Source organism: Juglans microcarpa x Juglans regia, chromosome 4D (genome assembly GCF_004785595.1).
Source record: "Juglans microcarpa x Juglans regia isolate MS1-56 chromosome 4D, Jm3101_v1.0, whole genome shotgun sequence".
In the NCBI taxonomy this organism is placed as follows: Eukaryota; Viridiplantae; Streptophyta; class Magnoliopsida; order Fagales; family Juglandaceae; genus Juglans; species Juglans microcarpa x Juglans regia.
In genome coordinates this window covers 22,691,357-22,708,897 of record NC_054600.1, presented here as the reverse complement: position 1 = coordinate 22,708,897, position 17,541 = coordinate 22,691,357, and the positions used below count along the sequence as shown (strand labels likewise).

The window sequence follows — 17,541 nt, the reverse complement described above, 5'->3', positions numbered from 1 at the left end:
AAATAATCACACAAACTGACGTAATTTTATATGATCCGTTAGATTTACTTTACAATAAAAATAACTTTACAATCTGACGAATCACATGAAGCCACATCAATTTGTGTGATTACTTTTATGTAATTCATTTATGTCTAAAATATTTCTCTTTACAATATATCATACATCATCTTATCTATTTTTTCTTCGTATTATTTAAATAATTTTTTTATTCTTTTTAAGCATTTCCTTTCAATCAATAAATTTGTAATATCCATATTTTTTTTATTTGCAATATATTATTATATACAATGTAATATAATTCAATCATGTACACACAAAATAAAAATATATAAGCCAAATAAAAACTAAAAATAAAATTAAAATATGAAAGAATTAGATAAATAATATTTCCAAGATATTTAATAAATAAATAAATAAAATAGAGGTTTTAAATGATGAACAAGAAAAAAAATTTGTATTGAAATGTAAAAGTAAAAGTAAACGAGGGAGTAAATAAAATATAAATAATTAAAAAACTGTTTGAAGGATGAACAGTACTGGGTTACTGTAACAATTTATATTTTCCATGGAAATCATTTTCTGAACAATTCTTTAAATAATTTACATTTTTTTGTATTATACATAAGCCATTGAGAATGCTCTTAACACATAGATGGTACGACAGAGTTGATTGAACTCTGAAGTCCACTCCGATAGGTCTTGCCCACTTTCTCAACTTAGGAGCCAGGTGTTATGAAGAAGAACCTGCACATGACAAAGAAAGAAATACGTTGAATACATCTCATGCTCAAGCATCACAGACAACTGAGATTGAAGAATCTGATGCATACGCGTACAGCACTTGCATCTTACATTTTGTGATGAACAGATACAGAAGGTTAATTACATTCATTTTTCACTTGTTTTTTTTTTTTTGGAAGGCCAGTAGCATAATTGATACTACTCATATATTTACAACGTGATTACCCATAATCCTATATCAAGGAAAGAAAAGAACCAAAGTTAACAAAAGAATATTATATGTAGCAACGAGATAATATGTACACGTGGCATCAGAAAGCTTCTTCTGGCTTCAGAAAGTTGTGATATTCCAGCTGCGTCATCTCTCCTCCAATGGCCGGGTCAAATTGACAGCGATAGAAGCTGCATATAAAAAGTTAATAGCATATTAAACTGGACGATGAGATTATTGAACAGCTCATTCTAGTCATCTTTGCCAAAAATCGTCAAGACAATTTCAAAGAAATATGAATTTACACCTAATTCCAGCTCTCTAATGAGCAGCAGCTTATAAGATGGAGTATTCTGTTAATTATAAATATAAATATGTAGAAGATGGAGTATTCTGTTAATTATATATATATATATATATAAGTAAAAGATGGAGTATTTTCTTAAAATACATTGTCTATTGTGATGTAGCATTATGTGAAGACCTCCACAGTGCCTAACAGTGAACTTGTTTACTAAGTACATTATAAGGGATGAATGGCTATGAAAATTGTACGATTAAATGGTGTAATAATCAAGACCCCCCCCCCTATATGGTGTCCGCTTCCCTGTGTGCGCGGCCGTGCGCAAATAAGCAGTAACATCATACATGGCGAATTAAGGAGGGAGGGGGGAATAATAATAGTTCTGTACAAGGGCTATTAGTGCACACAAGCATTATAAATGGCTTTCCTAAATTGAACAAGGAATCGTGCTTTATATACATTAGTCTTACCTTCCATCCATGCCAAGAATTACCACTGTATTTTTTTGGTGACCAAAAGCAACAATGTAATGAGAACCCTCAGGCAAGCGGAACTGTGCAACCGACCACTCTGAGCTGAAATACTTTGGCAACACTCCTGCAAGTGCAAAGGTTATTTAGACCCAGAACCTAAAAAAGGAGCCAAACATACTTCATTGGTAGCAAACAAGAAGATTATACATTTGCCATTGCCTAAGCTCTTTCATATGTGGCAGGTCAGCTAACCAGTTCACCTGCCAGTGTATTGATTTCTCCGAACAAGCAATAATTACAGGCAACATCGTAAAATGAGCTTTTAAAAAAAGGCCCCAACAGTACCAATGTAGTTAACTTTCTTGTGTGATAGTACAATATTTTTTTTTGATAAGTAATGTGTGATATTACAATATTATAGGACAAATACATTGTCTCTTTAAAAAGAAGTAACAAGATATCTAGCCTTTAGAGCAATTGGATGCGGAAAGAAAAAGTAGAAGTCTCATCTAAAGAGTGTGTAGAACTCTTTATAACATCAAGTTAATTTCGGCCTCAATTAATAAAAGTCTCAGGTTCTACGAGACTAACTTCGGTTATTTCAGATATGCCTAGCATAAGACCCATTGACCTCAATTGAATTTGGTAGTCATCATTATAAAGCATCTGGAAGAAAAATATCACAACAGATTGAAAAGAGGTGACATACTCAACAATTCTAGTATACCACAAATTCCCATGTAAAACAAAGCACCTTCATTCTATCCCCTCAGTATACAAAAGAGCATCTCTGGACGCATCATGAAAATAGGAGCATTCTCAGTTCTTTTACATTGCATTCTATTTGATTGACCATGTCATTCATGAACTACATTATCCATTATTTAGCTCCCCTTTGTTGAATATGTTAGTTCCCTCAAACACCCAGCACAATTTATTTATTTTTTTAATATCAGCATGGACATTCCGAAACAAAACTTCACTTGTAGACAACAAAATATATATTTTTGTTTTATAGGTAAAAAAGTTATATAAAATTAAAGAAATAAAAAAAGAGGTAGTATACCCTTAATGAAAGAGAGAGATGAGCTTGATTGTGTAACAGCAAGATTAGAATCAGATGCATATCGTGACTTCTCAATCCCAGGTGATCCAGGATTAACCTTAAGGTTAAAAATGTGGACGGTTCCCTTGTCACTTGAGACTGCCAACCACTGGGCTGTTGAAGAGAATGCTAAGCTGTAGATCTCTGCTCTATCTGCACCCCTCCTAACCTACATGCAATGTCCAGTTAATTTCACAATGTATCTAAAACGTTTTGAACTGCATAATGACATATCAGAACCAATATGAAAGAGATTGCAATGGAAATTATGTATTTAGACTTTTACCAGACAACTTCCTCAGCCTTCAAGGTGGAACAAAAATAAACATGGCAAAGGTGACAACCCAACATACCACAATATTACTTTGTTTTTTTTGGATCGGTAACATTCCACATTATTCCTTAATGGATGTAGTTAAGGCAGTTGATTAAGATAACCTAAGGACCGAATTAAGCAAAGAGGCGTCCAAAACTACCAAGCTACAAGTAATCCAAGAATCTAGAAAATCACATGATTTGATACAGAAATGTCACTTAGGCTTAAATACCCAGTAAGCTTAAGTTAGAAAATTCACAACCACAATTATTCTGAAGTGGAAAAACGAAGGCACCACTAATCAGTATTTTGCTTTATTTGATAAAAAATATCTGTAAGTAATTATTGTGATTGGATTTTTAAAAATGAATTAATTCCCTTGATACAACTTCAACACAAGCATCCTCTTCTCAAAAATATCATTTACCTAACTACATCCTCTCTTGCCTTGCCACTCAATCATATCAGTGCCGCTCATCAGATGTTTGTAACTATCATAATCAAGGAAAATTGTCCTAATACACCGTAGAGGATAATGTTGCTTCTACAGCTGCATTTATTTTGAAGCTTTATGAATCTTAAGTAAAAATTTATCCGCAACAAACTTGCAAGATCCGACACGAACAGAATCTCAGTAATCAGTATATCACATTCTTTAGTGCAAGTCTCAAATGAAAGAAGGTATGAAATCGATGATACCCATTATTTCAAATCGACAATTAACACAACAAGAGATTCAACATGTGAAGTAATCGGTCATTGTTCCATTACTGCCTATGGGGAACTTCAATCGAAGTCTATGGTTCCTCCCTAGTCACTAGCCTTCAACCGTGCCCCTTGCAAGTAACCCTAAACTCGACGGCGTTTTACACAGCATAACATACGTTCATTCTAAACATTGAAGTAAGCCAATCACTCCATTCACAGGAAGTGCCTATAGGAATTTCCAGTCACCGAATACGTATTAAGTCATGAATTGCACATAAACTCCAAATTGCACATCAATTAGAGGTTCATTAAATATAGATTCAATCTTTCGGATTTGTAATAAACAATCAAATACCTCTTGAAGAAGTGTTCCGTCGATGCTATTGAAAACCCGGACCAGAGTCCCCTTGGAGCTCGCCGTAGCGAGCAACTGCCCGTCCGGTGTGAGCGCGAAGCAGGCAATCCTCGAGTCATGCGCCATGATAAACTTGGTTCTCTTCGAAGCATAGTGCTCGACCCGAACCTGTCCTTTCTGCAACCCGGGGCAGACCAGGACCAGAGACGCCGCCAGTTGGGATACCGAGCAGAGGCCCTTAGGGTTCGAGATGGTCTCAATTTGGTGGAGCAACTTCAAGTCGGTAAAATTGTACACGTAGACCTTCTGCTCCAGTACGACGACGATCCTGTCGCGGCGAAGCCGTACGGAGCGGACGTCGGAGCGAAAAGAGAGCTCGCCGATGCAGCGGCCCTGGTGGTCATCCCAAATCATGACCTTGCTGGGTGGGTAGTGAGGGTGGGGTCCCCCGCCGACGAGAGCCAGGATGTTGCACCGAAAGAGCATCTCTACTCCGGAGATCCCCCCGTCGTCGAAGTCCCGGCGGAAGATCTCGCGAAACGGATCGCAGTTGAAAATCCGGAAGCCGCAGTCAGTACCCACAGCGAAACACCCCTGGTCCTGGTTGAACGACAGGTGGAGCAGGGTCGGTGGATCATGCGGCTTGGGGATGTTAGGATTAGGGTGCTCGTTACGGCCATGGCCATGGGGTTCATGCGGTGGCGGATCATATGGCGCCGGAAACGCCTTGTAGATGTTAGGGTTAGCGTTCTGATCGTGGTCATGGTCGTCGGGTTCGTCGCCATGGGATCCAATAGATTGGTAATCAATTGATCGGAAAGAGATGGCCGAATCGTTCTGAGAGTCAAGGAGAATAGACTGTTCCTCTTGAGTGACAAAATTAGGGTTTGGATTAGGGTTAGGGTTGGGCCAGGGCGGGGATGGAAAGGTAGAGAGGGTGGCCATGAGAGAGAGAGAGAGAGAGAGAGAGAGAATCGGGGATCTCGGGAGTTCAAACTTCACACATGCAGCCAAAGCTACGACAACGAGAAATTGCGGTGTTGTTCAACTTTCTGATCAAAAGAAAGCAGAATGATGCTATGTTAAAGACCCAGCCCATGTTTAAAAGCTCATACGGCATACACTTCGGTTCGGCCCAGCCAAAAAATAGTGAAACAGACAAAACACCATGCCGCGGATCGAATCCGAGTCAACCGCGTGACAGGCATGAATGTTAACCACTATAGTACAACTATTTAGGGCTCGTTTAGAATAGTTTGTGAATAAATATTTTATTGAATTTTGATAAATGAGAGAAAAAAATTAAATAAATATATTATAAAGTAAAAAAAATTTTGAATTTAATTTTTTAATATAATTTTTATTTTGAAATTAGAAAAAGTTGTATTATTTTTTGTGTTTTGTTTAGAAATTAGAAAGTTGTATTGGATTTTGTATTTGGATAATGATTAAGTAATGATTAGATGAAAAAATTAAAAATTTGAAATTGAGAAGTGTTTTGTATTTAAGTGATGATTGAGAATGCAATTATAAAAAGTTTTGAAAATATATAAAAATATCCAAATGTCCAAATATGCCTTTAATATCATGATTCGAAGGATACGATTGTCCCTTGGTTAGCTCGGCCCAGCCTGATTACCAAAAGAAAGGCCTGGTATCAAGAGGGTCCCCAGAGGGCGAGAAGAAGGCCCAAACCAGGAGGGAAAAGGACAAGGCAGTCCCTGTTCAAACGCATCCCCAATCACCCCACGTCTAATGATTAGATACGGATCGAGGCCTCGTCTCTGACAAGGAATGCCATATTAAATGTGACATGACGCTGCCCCAGACACAAGGGTTTGGGTGGGTCAAGAGCCCTTTCGACAGGAAACACTGCATTAAATGTAATTTGACGTCACTCCCAGGCAAAGCCCCGACGATGGGGCGAGACGCCCTGATAGGAGCCCCCGCATTAAATGTGACGACACCCAATCCATCACTAGGGGGGACACGCTAGACATCAAGAATGCAGGATTCCACTGAGATAGGTATGAAAGCCATTTGCAAGTACCAATCAACGAATCCTTTTTTTCTTCTCCCTGAGAGCTTGACTCCCATTTTTTTATCTTGAAACTCAAACTAACTTAGGCATCAGAGTTGCTTCTTGGTAATCCGGGTTCATCAAGCTTCCCTGCCTCAGGTGACCAATGGAGCACGACGAGGTATGAAACACGTCCTTAACAATGATCCTAAAACTTAAGCAAACTTTTTTCAATTTTAATTATATAAGAACAGTATTACAACTATTGGTTGCAATTCTTGATAATCGGATTTGATGAGTGAATCATCCCAAATTACAAGACAAGCCACAACTCTTTACTAGCAAGGTAGAGATATGTTGTTTTCTTAACTTTCGGACCAATACCATCATTAACACTTATAAATTTGTTGTATCCTAAATCAAGGGACAAAAAAGATAAGGTACCAGGTTATTTATGTACCCAACATAAGTTTTGTGTACCAAGTATCACGAGACTTTTGCTATCTTCAAAAAGTTGTGATATTTCAATTTTGCCATCTTTCCTCCTTTCTATGCATCAGATTGATATCAATAAAAATTGCATATGCATTTAATTGCACATCATAAATTAAAGTGTTAAAGATGTGTTTCACATCACCACCGGCATTCTCAACTAGCCTGTATCAGAAGAAGGATAAGGGCTCGGTGTGTTAAGAACACCTCCGATACCAAGTCAGCATTTAGAATGGAAAGATATAAAATCTCTAGGGTCATGAAAGTTACCTCAAATCATCTATCATTACCATTTATATAGGTGCTTACTTAACCAATAGAGATCATACAATTGCATGATCATCTCTGATGATTTCAGTAAGTTGAATATTAGGCCTTGGATAGGCAATAATCTTGGAAGGAAATATCACTTTGGATGAGAACCCCTTTACGGTTACATCATTTACCCACATTTAATAGGGTTTGGATTTATTGGTGATATCTCCACGTGGTTGTATGATATATCTCCTTATTTCTCATTTGTTGGGCTTGTGGTATTGCGTTCGTGGAACTCTGTAAGGTAAATTAGGCACAATCCGAGTTGGAAGATATTTGCCCCTCCATAAAGTCTCAAAAAATTGTCACCAATTGTAAAACCAACAAGGCCCTATTTAGATAGTGACATGAGATGAGATGATTTTAGATAAAAATTAAAAATTGAAAAAATATTGTTAGAATATTATTTTTTAATATTATTATTATTTTGAGATTCGAAAAAGTTGAATTATTTATTATATTTTGTGTGAAAATATGAAAAAGTTATAATGATGAGATGAGGTTATATGAAACTGTTTCTGTATCCAAACGAGATCTAAATGTTTCTTGGAATCTGATAATTCTATTAGGGCTACGCTCCGACTCCAACAGAGTCAAAAAGCCCAACTCTAACCTCCAACTCCTACCAAAGTCGGATCTTAAGTCGAGTTTCGATTCCGACTGCAATTAAAGCCTCAGAGTTGGAGTTGGGCTTCCTTAGAGTCATCATCGACCACTTTCTAAACCTTCCACTTTCATCCCAAAAATCTTAGCAATTCCCTCTCAAATATTTTACACAATATTCACTCTCAACCCTTGGCATACACCAAAACTAGAGTCGCACCTAACCAAACTAAGACTCATCTCGTCGGAACCACCACTGTGACACCAAGAGGGTGTCGATGGTAAGACCCAAATCCCTTAACCATCACTTTCTCTCTCCTCTGTGATTAATCAATACTCTCATTCTGCCACCATTGACCACTACAAGGGGTTGGAGGTTCTTGCATCAAAATAAAAACTTCACCACTAAGATTTTCTGACAAAAAACACAAGAATAAAAAAGGTTGAGTCTCGAACCAGAGCAACAAGAGTTGTGACCAACATTCCAAGAGAAAGAGCAATTGTAGCCACACTACTCTCGCTACGCCACGCCGCACCTTGCTTCTCGGACAGCCACATAAACCATTAGTAAGGATTTGTCACACTATTCTTTTTCTCCTAAATGGAGGTGTTTCTCGCCTTCTCGATTCATGTAATTTTGACTTCTCAGTTCTTTTTCTCTATAGCCAGCGTCAAGCCCCATGGAAACATTAGGAAGATAATTTCGACAATAGTTGAAAAGTGGCATTGGGAAGATAATTTGAACTATTTTGAAAAATGGCCTAGCAGACATTGGGAAGAAAGAAAGGAAAAGCCTAGTTTTGACCTATCAAAGCAAACAACTTTCTTTAAAAAAATTGGTCGGAGTTCAAAGCCGGTATCGAATTTGAATCTGACTCTGACTAATTTTTTTAATAAATCTTCGAATTTTGACTTTTTGACTCTATTGGAGTAAAAATCCGAAAGGGTGGCTGGCCAGAATCGAAGTTATGAAAAAAATGCACAACCCTAATTCTAAGGGTGCTGCAAGGGTGGCCCCTTCCAGCACCCCGGCCCCACATAGGCAGAGGGTAGGGTTGCTCCCCCGAAATTTGCCCTTGCACATCGAGGGCATGGCCCCAAGTCCTGATGCCGGGGGGAGGTGGTGGACCCTTGGTCCTTCTGCCCCTCCATCCATCACCCACCACGACTGTCACAAATAAAATATAAAAAAAAATCCACAATAAAAAAACAAAATCTTAAACTAGTAAAAAAGTCATTTGTAAAGTTATTAACAACAAATGAGAGAGAGAGAGAGAGAGAAGAAGAAGAAGAAGAAGAAAAGGATGATGAGGGAGAGAGGCTTTGGGAAGACCGGGAGATAGAGAGAGGAGTTTGAAGAAAGAGAGAGCAAGAGAGGGGGGAAGATGAAGAAAGTCTAGGGGGTTAAACTTGGGGGGGCGAGAAAAAAAAGACGTCACTTGGGTAATGAATTTATGTGTATATATATAAAACTGGGTTGGGCTTAAGCTCAACTCAAGGTGGGCCTAGGCCCAGACCGCCTCCCATCCCAACTGAGTATTTTCCTTTTAGGCAGGGTTGGGGTGGTGGATGCGGAGTGGGTAGCAGTGGTGGGGGCGATGCCCCACTGCCCACCCCTACCTAATTCTAGCTATCTTCAAAGACTAATACAAGAAATCATTACTTTGTTATGGATGAGTTTGAAGAAGCATGAAATTCCCACCAAAACCTACTCAGGGAAACATGAGAAATAATATTTGTAATCATAGAGTGCACAAATACTATGCACTCCTTTTGAAATAAGTGAATAAATAGGAAACTCACATGAAATAATAATTTTTTAATGATGGACTCCATTTTTTTTCAATATGAGTGTGCAGCGCTTGTACAACCCATGATTATATCTAACACTACTCGAGAAATATTTATGTCATACTTTTGCTATGATTTGTAAGAACAGAGATTGAAGTTAAACATATTTTCTGTTGAAAATTCTCACAACAAATCATGTCCAATGTATAATTCAAATATTCGAGCATAGGCCCAAAAGTTGTATGTACATATGTACAAAATTTCAAAAACACACTACGAGCCTCAGGTGTCGTATGAGAACTCATCTTAATCCATCTCATCTTATTTCTAAACATCACTCAAATTCAAACACTTTTAAATTTTAAATTTTAAATTTTTTCATCTAATCATTACCTAATCATTTTAACTTTCTCAAGCTCCCAAACAAAATACAAAAAATAATACTACTTTTTTAAATTTTAGAACAAAGATAATATTCAAAAATAAAATTCAAAATCTTTTTAACTTTATAGTATTTTTATTCAAATTTTATTTCTAATTTTCCAAAACTCAATAAAACATTTTAATTCAAACCATTTCATTATTATTAAGATATATAATGGAATATTTTAAATATTCAAACAGGGGCTCTTAGAGCACTTGTATTATACATCTACATATTTGCATAATATGATCTTAAATTGGGTTGCATTAGATTATGAATATCAAAAAATTTGCATAGCTGTGAATAATGTTTCTATAAATTTAAAGATACATTGTTCACTCTCCAAATCTTATTTTATTACTTTTTTCTCTATCTTCCTCCCTTCTCTTTCTCTCAACACCAAAGGATAGAATTTTAGGAAAGAATTTCTAGTGGGTGCTAAATGATAGAATTTGCAGTGGTGCTAATTGCAAAATATAAAAAAAAAAAAAAATTTTTATTATTATTTGACTCAAATATGCATAATATAATGTGAGTTTTTCTTGATATACAAAATTAATCTCTAAAAAATATGATTTTGCATATGCATATAGAGAAACTAATGCTAGTGTTCTTAGATTCTTCCAATCAATGTACAAAAGCATAAAATCAATAAAATTGTTTCAAATGGGCACGTATAAAGTTTGCTTTAAAATAATTCAAGTTGTAAATGTTTAGTTAAGAAATATGATTATGAGTTATTATAGAAAATGATAAATTATATTTGCAGTTCCGAGTAGAAAATTGCGTGTGCAGTCCCATTGATGAAGATGGGTAAAATAAGAAAAAATATCATTTTAAAAATAATATTATTATAATTTTAATTTTTTTAAATATAACTGTATGAGCCCATTGATGAAGATGGGTAAAATAAGAAAAAATATTATTTTAAAAATAATATTATTATAATTTTAATTTTTTTTAAATATAACTGTATGAGCTTGCATGATCAGTTCCTATTTAAGGACTGTATGTAAACTAATTCTAAAGAAAATACCTTAAATTTAGAAAATTTAATTTTCACACATTTGATTTGAGAAGATTTGAGAAGAGATTAACCGCAGGGTACATATTTCCATGAAAACACAACGAAATTGGGGCATGTTGCAGGTGGAATGGCCTTGTGGAGTCTTGGTGCGGGTTGTTTAATGAGAAATCGTATACTTATTAAGTACAACTCATTTTATAATCAATTAAAACAAATATTACTTCATTAATAATTAATTTTAATTTAATAAAACTACTATCCATTAAATATAAAATTATAAAAAATTTGTAGGCCAATCATTTTCTTCGTCTAATGTTCGATTCCCTTGATCTTGAATTTATCAATTCTAATTATATCGGTGCAGTTTAAACTTCAAATAACTTTTATACAAACCATTTAAATATAAAATTATTTGTTAATATTTGGAATACAACACATTAAATTTTAATGTTCTAATTAAGGGCTAATTTGGGAACATAGGTATTCTTAGACATTTTCAAATATTTCTTTCTCAAGTATCACTCAAACGTAAAATATATTTTTATTTCAAATATTCAACTTTTTTATCTAATCATTATTTAATAATTACAACTTTTACTAATTTCTAAATAAAATATAAGAATAATGCTAGATACAATCTTAAAGAGCGTGCGCTACACACACTCCCTTTGAAAAAAATGTACAGTTCACTATTAAAAAAAAAATAATTTTTTATGTGTAATCTCAAATTTATCAACTTTTCTTAAATGGAGTGTGTGGGTCTTACACATTTTTTAATTGTAAATATTATTTTCTTTAACTTTATAAAATTTTTATTTATTTTTTCTCGCATTTTTCAAAATTTAATAAATATATTAACTCAAAGGATAATGTTTGAGCCACCACTGGGCTCTTTATGTGTTTTTTTTTTGTATTGATTTTTTTAACACTTTTAAATATTTTAAAAAATAAAAAAATACTACATCATTAAAAAATATTTCCTTAATCATAAAGTGTTTTTTAATGATTAATATTTTTTTATTAGCTCCAATGGGAAGACTATTTCTTTTTTTATTTCGTGATTAAAGAAGTATTTTTTAATGATGTAATAATTTTTTTTATTTTTTAAAAATATTTAAAAATGTTAAAAAAATTTATGTAAAAAGAAAAACATATAAAAGAGCCCGGCGGGAGCCCCCCCCAATGGCTCTAGCATTATCATAACTCAAATATTTCAATGCTATTAATAAACCATTTAATTACTATTACAGAAAATTTAAAACATTCGTATCCAAACAAGGCGTAAACATGGTTTCGACCACACAAGCTGCTCACCATTACTAATGATCCAATAGTAAAGAAGAAAAAAATAAAAAGACAAATAAACTCATCGATCGCTCATATAATTAATTTATTTATTTATTAAAGCGCACTAACTTTTTAATTTTTATTCCCACCGAATCGAGAAAAGCTTCCACAGCACGGAGTCGCACGTCCAGCCATTATTTCTTGTCAAAAAGTGCAGGACCAAAAGTAACCGTTGGATTAATTCGAAGTATTTCATTCAACGGTGCAGTAAAACAAATCCAAGGGTAAAGTCTCTTTCCACGTAGTCCCGGTTGCACAGAATCCAGACTCCTTCCCGCGCAATTTGAATTATATGCTTCCCCCTCCATATTTTCCCAAAAAAGCATTTTCCAAAAATCGAAGCGATGTGCTTCAATTCTTAAGTATTTAGAGCAGACCACAGACACAGAGAGAGAGAGAGAGAGAGAGAGAGAGAGAGAGGTTGATGAAGGCGAAAGCCCTAAAGAGGAGAGAAATGAAGGGCACTCTGGCGAGGCAGTTGCATCAGGTTCAGCTAGGCCAGGCCTCTTTGGTTCCCTTTCAGCTCCACCACCAATCCTCTTCTTCCGCCTCTTCCTCCTTATCCAACCCCTCTTTCTTCCACAATCTTCTAGGACAAGATGCCGCCGACGTGAATCTTCCGTCCTTGTCAGGTGCCGGTGGCGATGCCGATGCAGACGACCGAGATTTCATTCTCAGCCAAGATTTCTTCTGGTATGTCAATTTTTCTTACTAGCGAATCAAAACTTTTATATTTTTTAGGGCTTTAATTTGCAATTTGGAGGTCGTTTCGTGTTATCGTCGGAGAGCGAGAGGAAAAAAAACTGTTGCGTGTTTTTCTATTAATCTTGTGTTGGAGTGAAGCGAATCGGATTGAACTATGTGATTTTAGGTATTTTTGTTCTTTGTTGGTTTGATGATTTTTTTATTGCATATTTAAATGTTACAAACAGTTTTCTTATGTTTTTTTATGGTTTGGGTTATCCCGGAATGCAGCACTCCGGACTATATCACCCCGGATAATCAAAATGTACTGAACGGTTTCGATTGCAACAAGGTGACGTAAATAAGGGATTTGTTGCTTAGTTTCTGCTAAAGAAACTGTGTCTAAACTCTAAATTGAATACTTTTCACTTTTTTATCCACAGGAAAACGTTCCTTGCCCAATGTCCCCTGACAAGCTGAATACAGTGAAAAGTAAGAGGCGTCGGCCAGGTAAGATCAGTTGTTGCAGCATTTGGTGATTCCTTTTTGCTGGTTTATTGTTCTTAGATGATATATTAAGCTAAAATTGACTTGCATATACTGATAGAATCACGGGAATTTTTTGATTTACATCCACTGAATTGTGTTGTTAGACTAAACATGGGTGTTTTCTACAAGCATGTGATTTGTCTGGCATGTCTGCTATAGTTATGGAGCTTGAGATGGCTGCATCCACGACTTAAGATGTTCATATAGGAATTTTTGAGGCATTTAGAGCTGAAATTGTCCACAAATTGGAATGTTTACGCGAGTTATTTAGTATGAGTAGTGTGAGGCAAGTTGTATAATGGTAACTATCGTACATAACTAGTTAAGATGTTCAGTGAGCAGAATAGCAGGGTAGGGTGACGGTTTATTGTGGCAAATGGTAGTGTGCATTGGAAATGTGAACTTGACTTCGATTTAAATTATAAAACTTTCAAGAATATGGATTTTTTTTATAGAGACCATGAGATTGGAGAGAAACTTATCTGAAATGGATGTCAGCATACCCCCTGATGTATTGAACGGATATCATTATCGGAATGCATTTTGATGAACATGTTTAACGAGTTCAATTAAGCCATCCAGACTAGGGTCTTAATGTCAGTTAAATCCTGGTTCGAGGAAAATGAACATCAAGGCATTTTGGTACTTCCTAACGTGTAATGAATATGTTTACAAGAAATGATTACCACTCCATGAATTTCCATTATTTTGCTGATAGGAACTTTTTAGTGGCTACAAAGTAGTGCCTCCCTTTTCTTCTTAAATTTCCTCTCTTCTGGACAAGTATGGTGCATCTTTGTAACTGGACATCTATGCTTTTGGCAGATTGTATCTTGTTAAATCCTCTGAGTCCTAGCTTGTCTGGTCATCAACAAGTGGTAGAACTTGCAAATGATACTTTCGATATAGAAACAGATGAAGTAAAGTTAGATAAAACATCCGTGTCTGGAGCAGAGAGGATTCATAGTTATGTTTCTCAATCCGCGGTTGCATTACGCTGTCGGGTTATGCCCCCTCCTTGCATTAAAAATCCATATTTGATGGGTGCTTCGGAAATGGATTTGGATCCTTTTGGCAATCAAAGATCAAAATGTGCAGGTACAGTGCTTGTTTTAGAAGCTTATTCTAAGATGTATTTGAAAGCTTTTCCATCAATTTCCCCCTTTTTTGGAGGCGGGTATTGAGCTGGCAAAAGGCTAGCAAAGATTCTTTATCTTGAAGTTTTAATCGCATAACATTGAAATCTGCAGGTTTCTTCCCTGCACTTACTGGTGGAGATGGACTTTCACGGTATCACACTGATTTTCATGAGATTAAGGTACCTTTACAAGTTGCAAGAATTACAACTCTGCAAAATCATTATAATTATTAATTGTCAAGTTTATGGTCATTATGTAACTTGTTATTTATTTGCTTCCCATTTCCAGCAAATTGGTGCAGGGAACTTTAGTCAGGTTTTCAAAGTCCTGAGGAGAATTGACGGCTGCTTGTATGCTGTGAAGCATAGCACACGCCAGTTGCATCAAGACACCGAAAGGTGGCTACTATATGCATTTACATGCTTCTATCTTTTTGTCGAGTGATGTGCTTACGCAATAATGTTGCATGTTGCAGGAGGAAGGCTTTAATGGAAGTTCAAGCTTTGGCTGCTGTAGGTATGTATATATTTTGCATCACTTTTTTGGATTTCTTAATATGTTACTAATTAGTTTCACCATCTTGCCTTTGTAGGGTCTCATGAAAATATAGTTGGATACTATTCTTCTTGGTTTGAAAATGAGCAACTCTACATTCAGATGGAGCTCTGTGATCACAGCTTATCTATGACTAAATCTTCTCAATTATTAGCTGAGCAAGAAGTGTTGCTAGCCTTGTATCAGGTTATCTTCTTTCAGTACCATTTTGTACGCCAACCTCACAGTTGAAAATATATTATAGCCATATAACATGTTGCACATGCAGTACCTGAAGTCATAACTAGACTGACCACATAGAACAGTGTTGATTAAATTTATTTTCTTTTGCAAAAGGAACATGAATAAGACCACTAATCTAGAATGCTTTTTGAAGAATAGGACTCAGAAGATACGTCTTCTGCTATATCTTTTCCTCTAAAAAAGATATAGCAGTAGATACGATTGAATGGTCCTAAGTCAACTCTTTTATCCTTTTCTTTAAAATATCCATCTGTTTTGGATGGTGATATTTTACCTAAAAGCTACTTATTTCTTGCGTGCGGTGCATTTCAATCACTGATAGACAGATTTGAAATATTGTAATGTTAAGTGAAATATTGGAAGGCACCCATGATTAGCATGGAAATAAGCTTTATCATTGAACTTTGTGAAGAATTCTAGATTTTGAGGGTTATCCTGTTTGTAATTTGGTGTTCAGATTTGTTCTTCATATGAATACATTATACAATGCTAAAAGCAAAGATGAAATGCAATCTTTTATTTTAATTTTTCTGAACTTGGTACTCTAAACTCTTCAATCGATCTGAACATCTTAAATATGAATTTTCCTGTACCATTATTATGTCATTTTTTATGCCTGATTTGCACAGGTGGCAAAGGCATTGCAATTTATACATGAAAAAGGAATTGCTCACCTAGATGTCAAACCTGATAATATTTACGTAAAGAATGGTGTTTATAAACTTGGTGATTTTGGATGTGCAACTCTCACCGATAAGAGCCTGCCAATTGAAGAGGGTGATGCGCGCTATATGCCTCAAGAAATATTGAACGAAAAATATGATTATCTTGACAAGGTTGACATATTCTCCTTGGGAGCTGCTATTTATGAGCTTATTAGAGGGTCACCTTTGCCAGAATCACGATCTCAGTTTCTGAATCTTAAAGAGGGAAAATTGCCACTCCTTCCTGGTCATTCATTGCAATTTCAGAACTTACTCAAGGTGCAAAATGTTCTTTTGTCCCTAGTTCTGCTTGAGTTCTTTATAACCAAGGAAATAATGTTCTTACTCATCTTGGGAGGGTGTGGAAAGCAACTTAGGATAACAAGTGCAAGTGAAATTGTAATTAGAAGATTAATAGGTTGAATATTGTTGATCTGCATCTCTATTCTGCTATAGATGATATAAGCAACTACAGGTCATAGTTTGACTGTAATATTAGTATGCTTAAGTTGGTGTCGCATACTTTCTTTATCATCTAACAGACAAATGCCTGTTCTAGAAGAAACTTGCCATTCATTTTTTAAGATAAATTTCGAAGCTGGTTTTTAGTTTCAAGGAGTTTGCAACAACAGGGTTGATTTTCTGTTGTTTTTGCCAATTCTGTCAGGCAATGGTAGACCCAGATCCAGTGCGGCGGCCGTCTGCTAAAGAATTGGTACAAAATACAATATTTAACAGGGTGCTCAGAAATGCAGCATAACAATTGCAACCATGATATGAGTATTTTGGTGTGGACTGGAATGTTTTGTATATGTAGCCACTAATAATCTGCTGGTGCAGGGAAAATATTATGAGGTAACTTACGAATGGCCAATTCTGAGAATATTTTTCCTTCGTATTTGCAGTGTTTATGCACCAATTTTGCCCCTCAAGGTGCAGATTTTGTATAGTAGGTTAGTGGCAATCTTGAGCAATGATGTGTTATGGATTTAAGGCATGTAGTGCGAACCTAAAACTTCCTACGCTTTCAGTGTTTGCAGTATATCTATTGGTTCTTTTCCTCGCGTTTCATTAGATATTTGACAGCATTTAAGATGTTCTAGAATTAGTATTACAGACAGAATAGATTAAATCATAGAACATTTATACATATTTTACAACATTAATTGTAATTCTTTTCACTATTTCATGGCCAGAGTTAGTCTACACAACATGCCAATCGAATCCGATGTGGCATACGCTGTGGATGTTGTAAAAATATAATTTTTCTCAAAGATTAAACATGTATTTTGAGATTTCTTTAAAGAAATCTGGAATAATAACAAACAAATCTGGTATTAATATCAGTAGAACTGGACCTACTCTATAACACTCTTTGCTGATGATCTGATCCTCTTTGGAAAAGCTACTACACAAAATGCCCAATCCTTTA

The 17,541-nt window shown here is 35.6% G+C and overlaps 2 protein-coding genes across 2 annotated transcripts; one reads left to right on the top strand and one right to left on the bottom strand.

Annotated features, from left to right (window-relative positions):
- Positions 1 to 474: 474 nt before the first annotated feature.
- On the bottom strand, positions 475 to 5,265 carry LOC121259320 (autophagy-related protein 18a-like). Its single transcript, XM_041160869.1, has 5 exons — positions 4,217 to 5,265; positions 2,799 to 3,006; positions 1,730 to 1,856; positions 1,048 to 1,146; positions 475 to 747 (listed from the first exon to the last, which is right to left on the bottom strand). The coding sequence occupies exons 1-4, from the start codon at positions 5,159 to 5,161 to the stop codon at positions 1,056 to 1,058; spliced, it is 1,371 nt and encodes a 456-aa protein (XP_041016803.1). The 5' UTR covers positions 5,162 to 5,265; the 3' UTR covers positions 475 to 747; positions 1,048 to 1,055.
- Positions 5,266 to 12,558: 7,293 nt separating this feature from the next.
- LOC121259317 (wee1-like protein kinase) lies at positions 12,559 to 17,177 on the top strand. The gene is made up of 10 exons (XM_041160862.1): positions 12,559 to 12,928; positions 13,211 to 13,271; positions 13,363 to 13,429; positions 14,294 to 14,566; positions 14,719 to 14,786; positions 14,896 to 15,005; positions 15,083 to 15,123; positions 15,200 to 15,348; positions 16,035 to 16,388; positions 16,777 to 17,177. The coding sequence occupies exons 1-10, from the start codon at positions 12,660 to 12,662 to the stop codon at positions 16,867 to 16,869; spliced, it is 1,485 nt and encodes a 494-aa protein (XP_041016796.1). The 5' UTR covers positions 12,559 to 12,659; the 3' UTR covers positions 16,870 to 17,177.
- Positions 17,178 to 17,541: the final 364 nt, after the last annotated feature.

Bases quoted from the DNA above. Each gene is read 5' to 3' on its own strand.
- LOC121259320 (XM_041160869.1), bottom strand. From the start codon at position 5,161: ATGGCCACCCTCTCTACCTTTCCATCCCCGCCCTGGCCCAACCCTAAC. The intron at 3,007-4,216 runs GTATTTGATTGT...CATTGCATGTAG, and splicing joins ACGGAACACTTCTTCAAGAG to GTTAGGAGGGGTGCAGATAG. The intron at 1,147-1,729 runs GTAAGACTAATG...TTTTATATGCAG, and splicing joins ATTCTTGGCATGGATGGAAG to CTTCTATCGCTGTCAATTTG.
- LOC121259317 (XM_041160862.1), top strand. From the start codon at position 12,660: ATGAAGGCGAAAGCCCTAAAGAGGAGAGAAATGAAGGGCACTCTGGCG. The intron at 13,430-14,293 runs GTAAGATCAGTT...TGCTTTTGGCAG, and splicing joins AAGTAAGAGGCGTCGGCCAG to ATTGTATCTTGTTAAATCCT. The intron at 15,006-15,082 runs GTGGCTACTATA...TGCATGTTGCAG, and splicing joins TTGCATCAAGACACCGAAAG to GAGGAAGGCTTTAATGGAAG.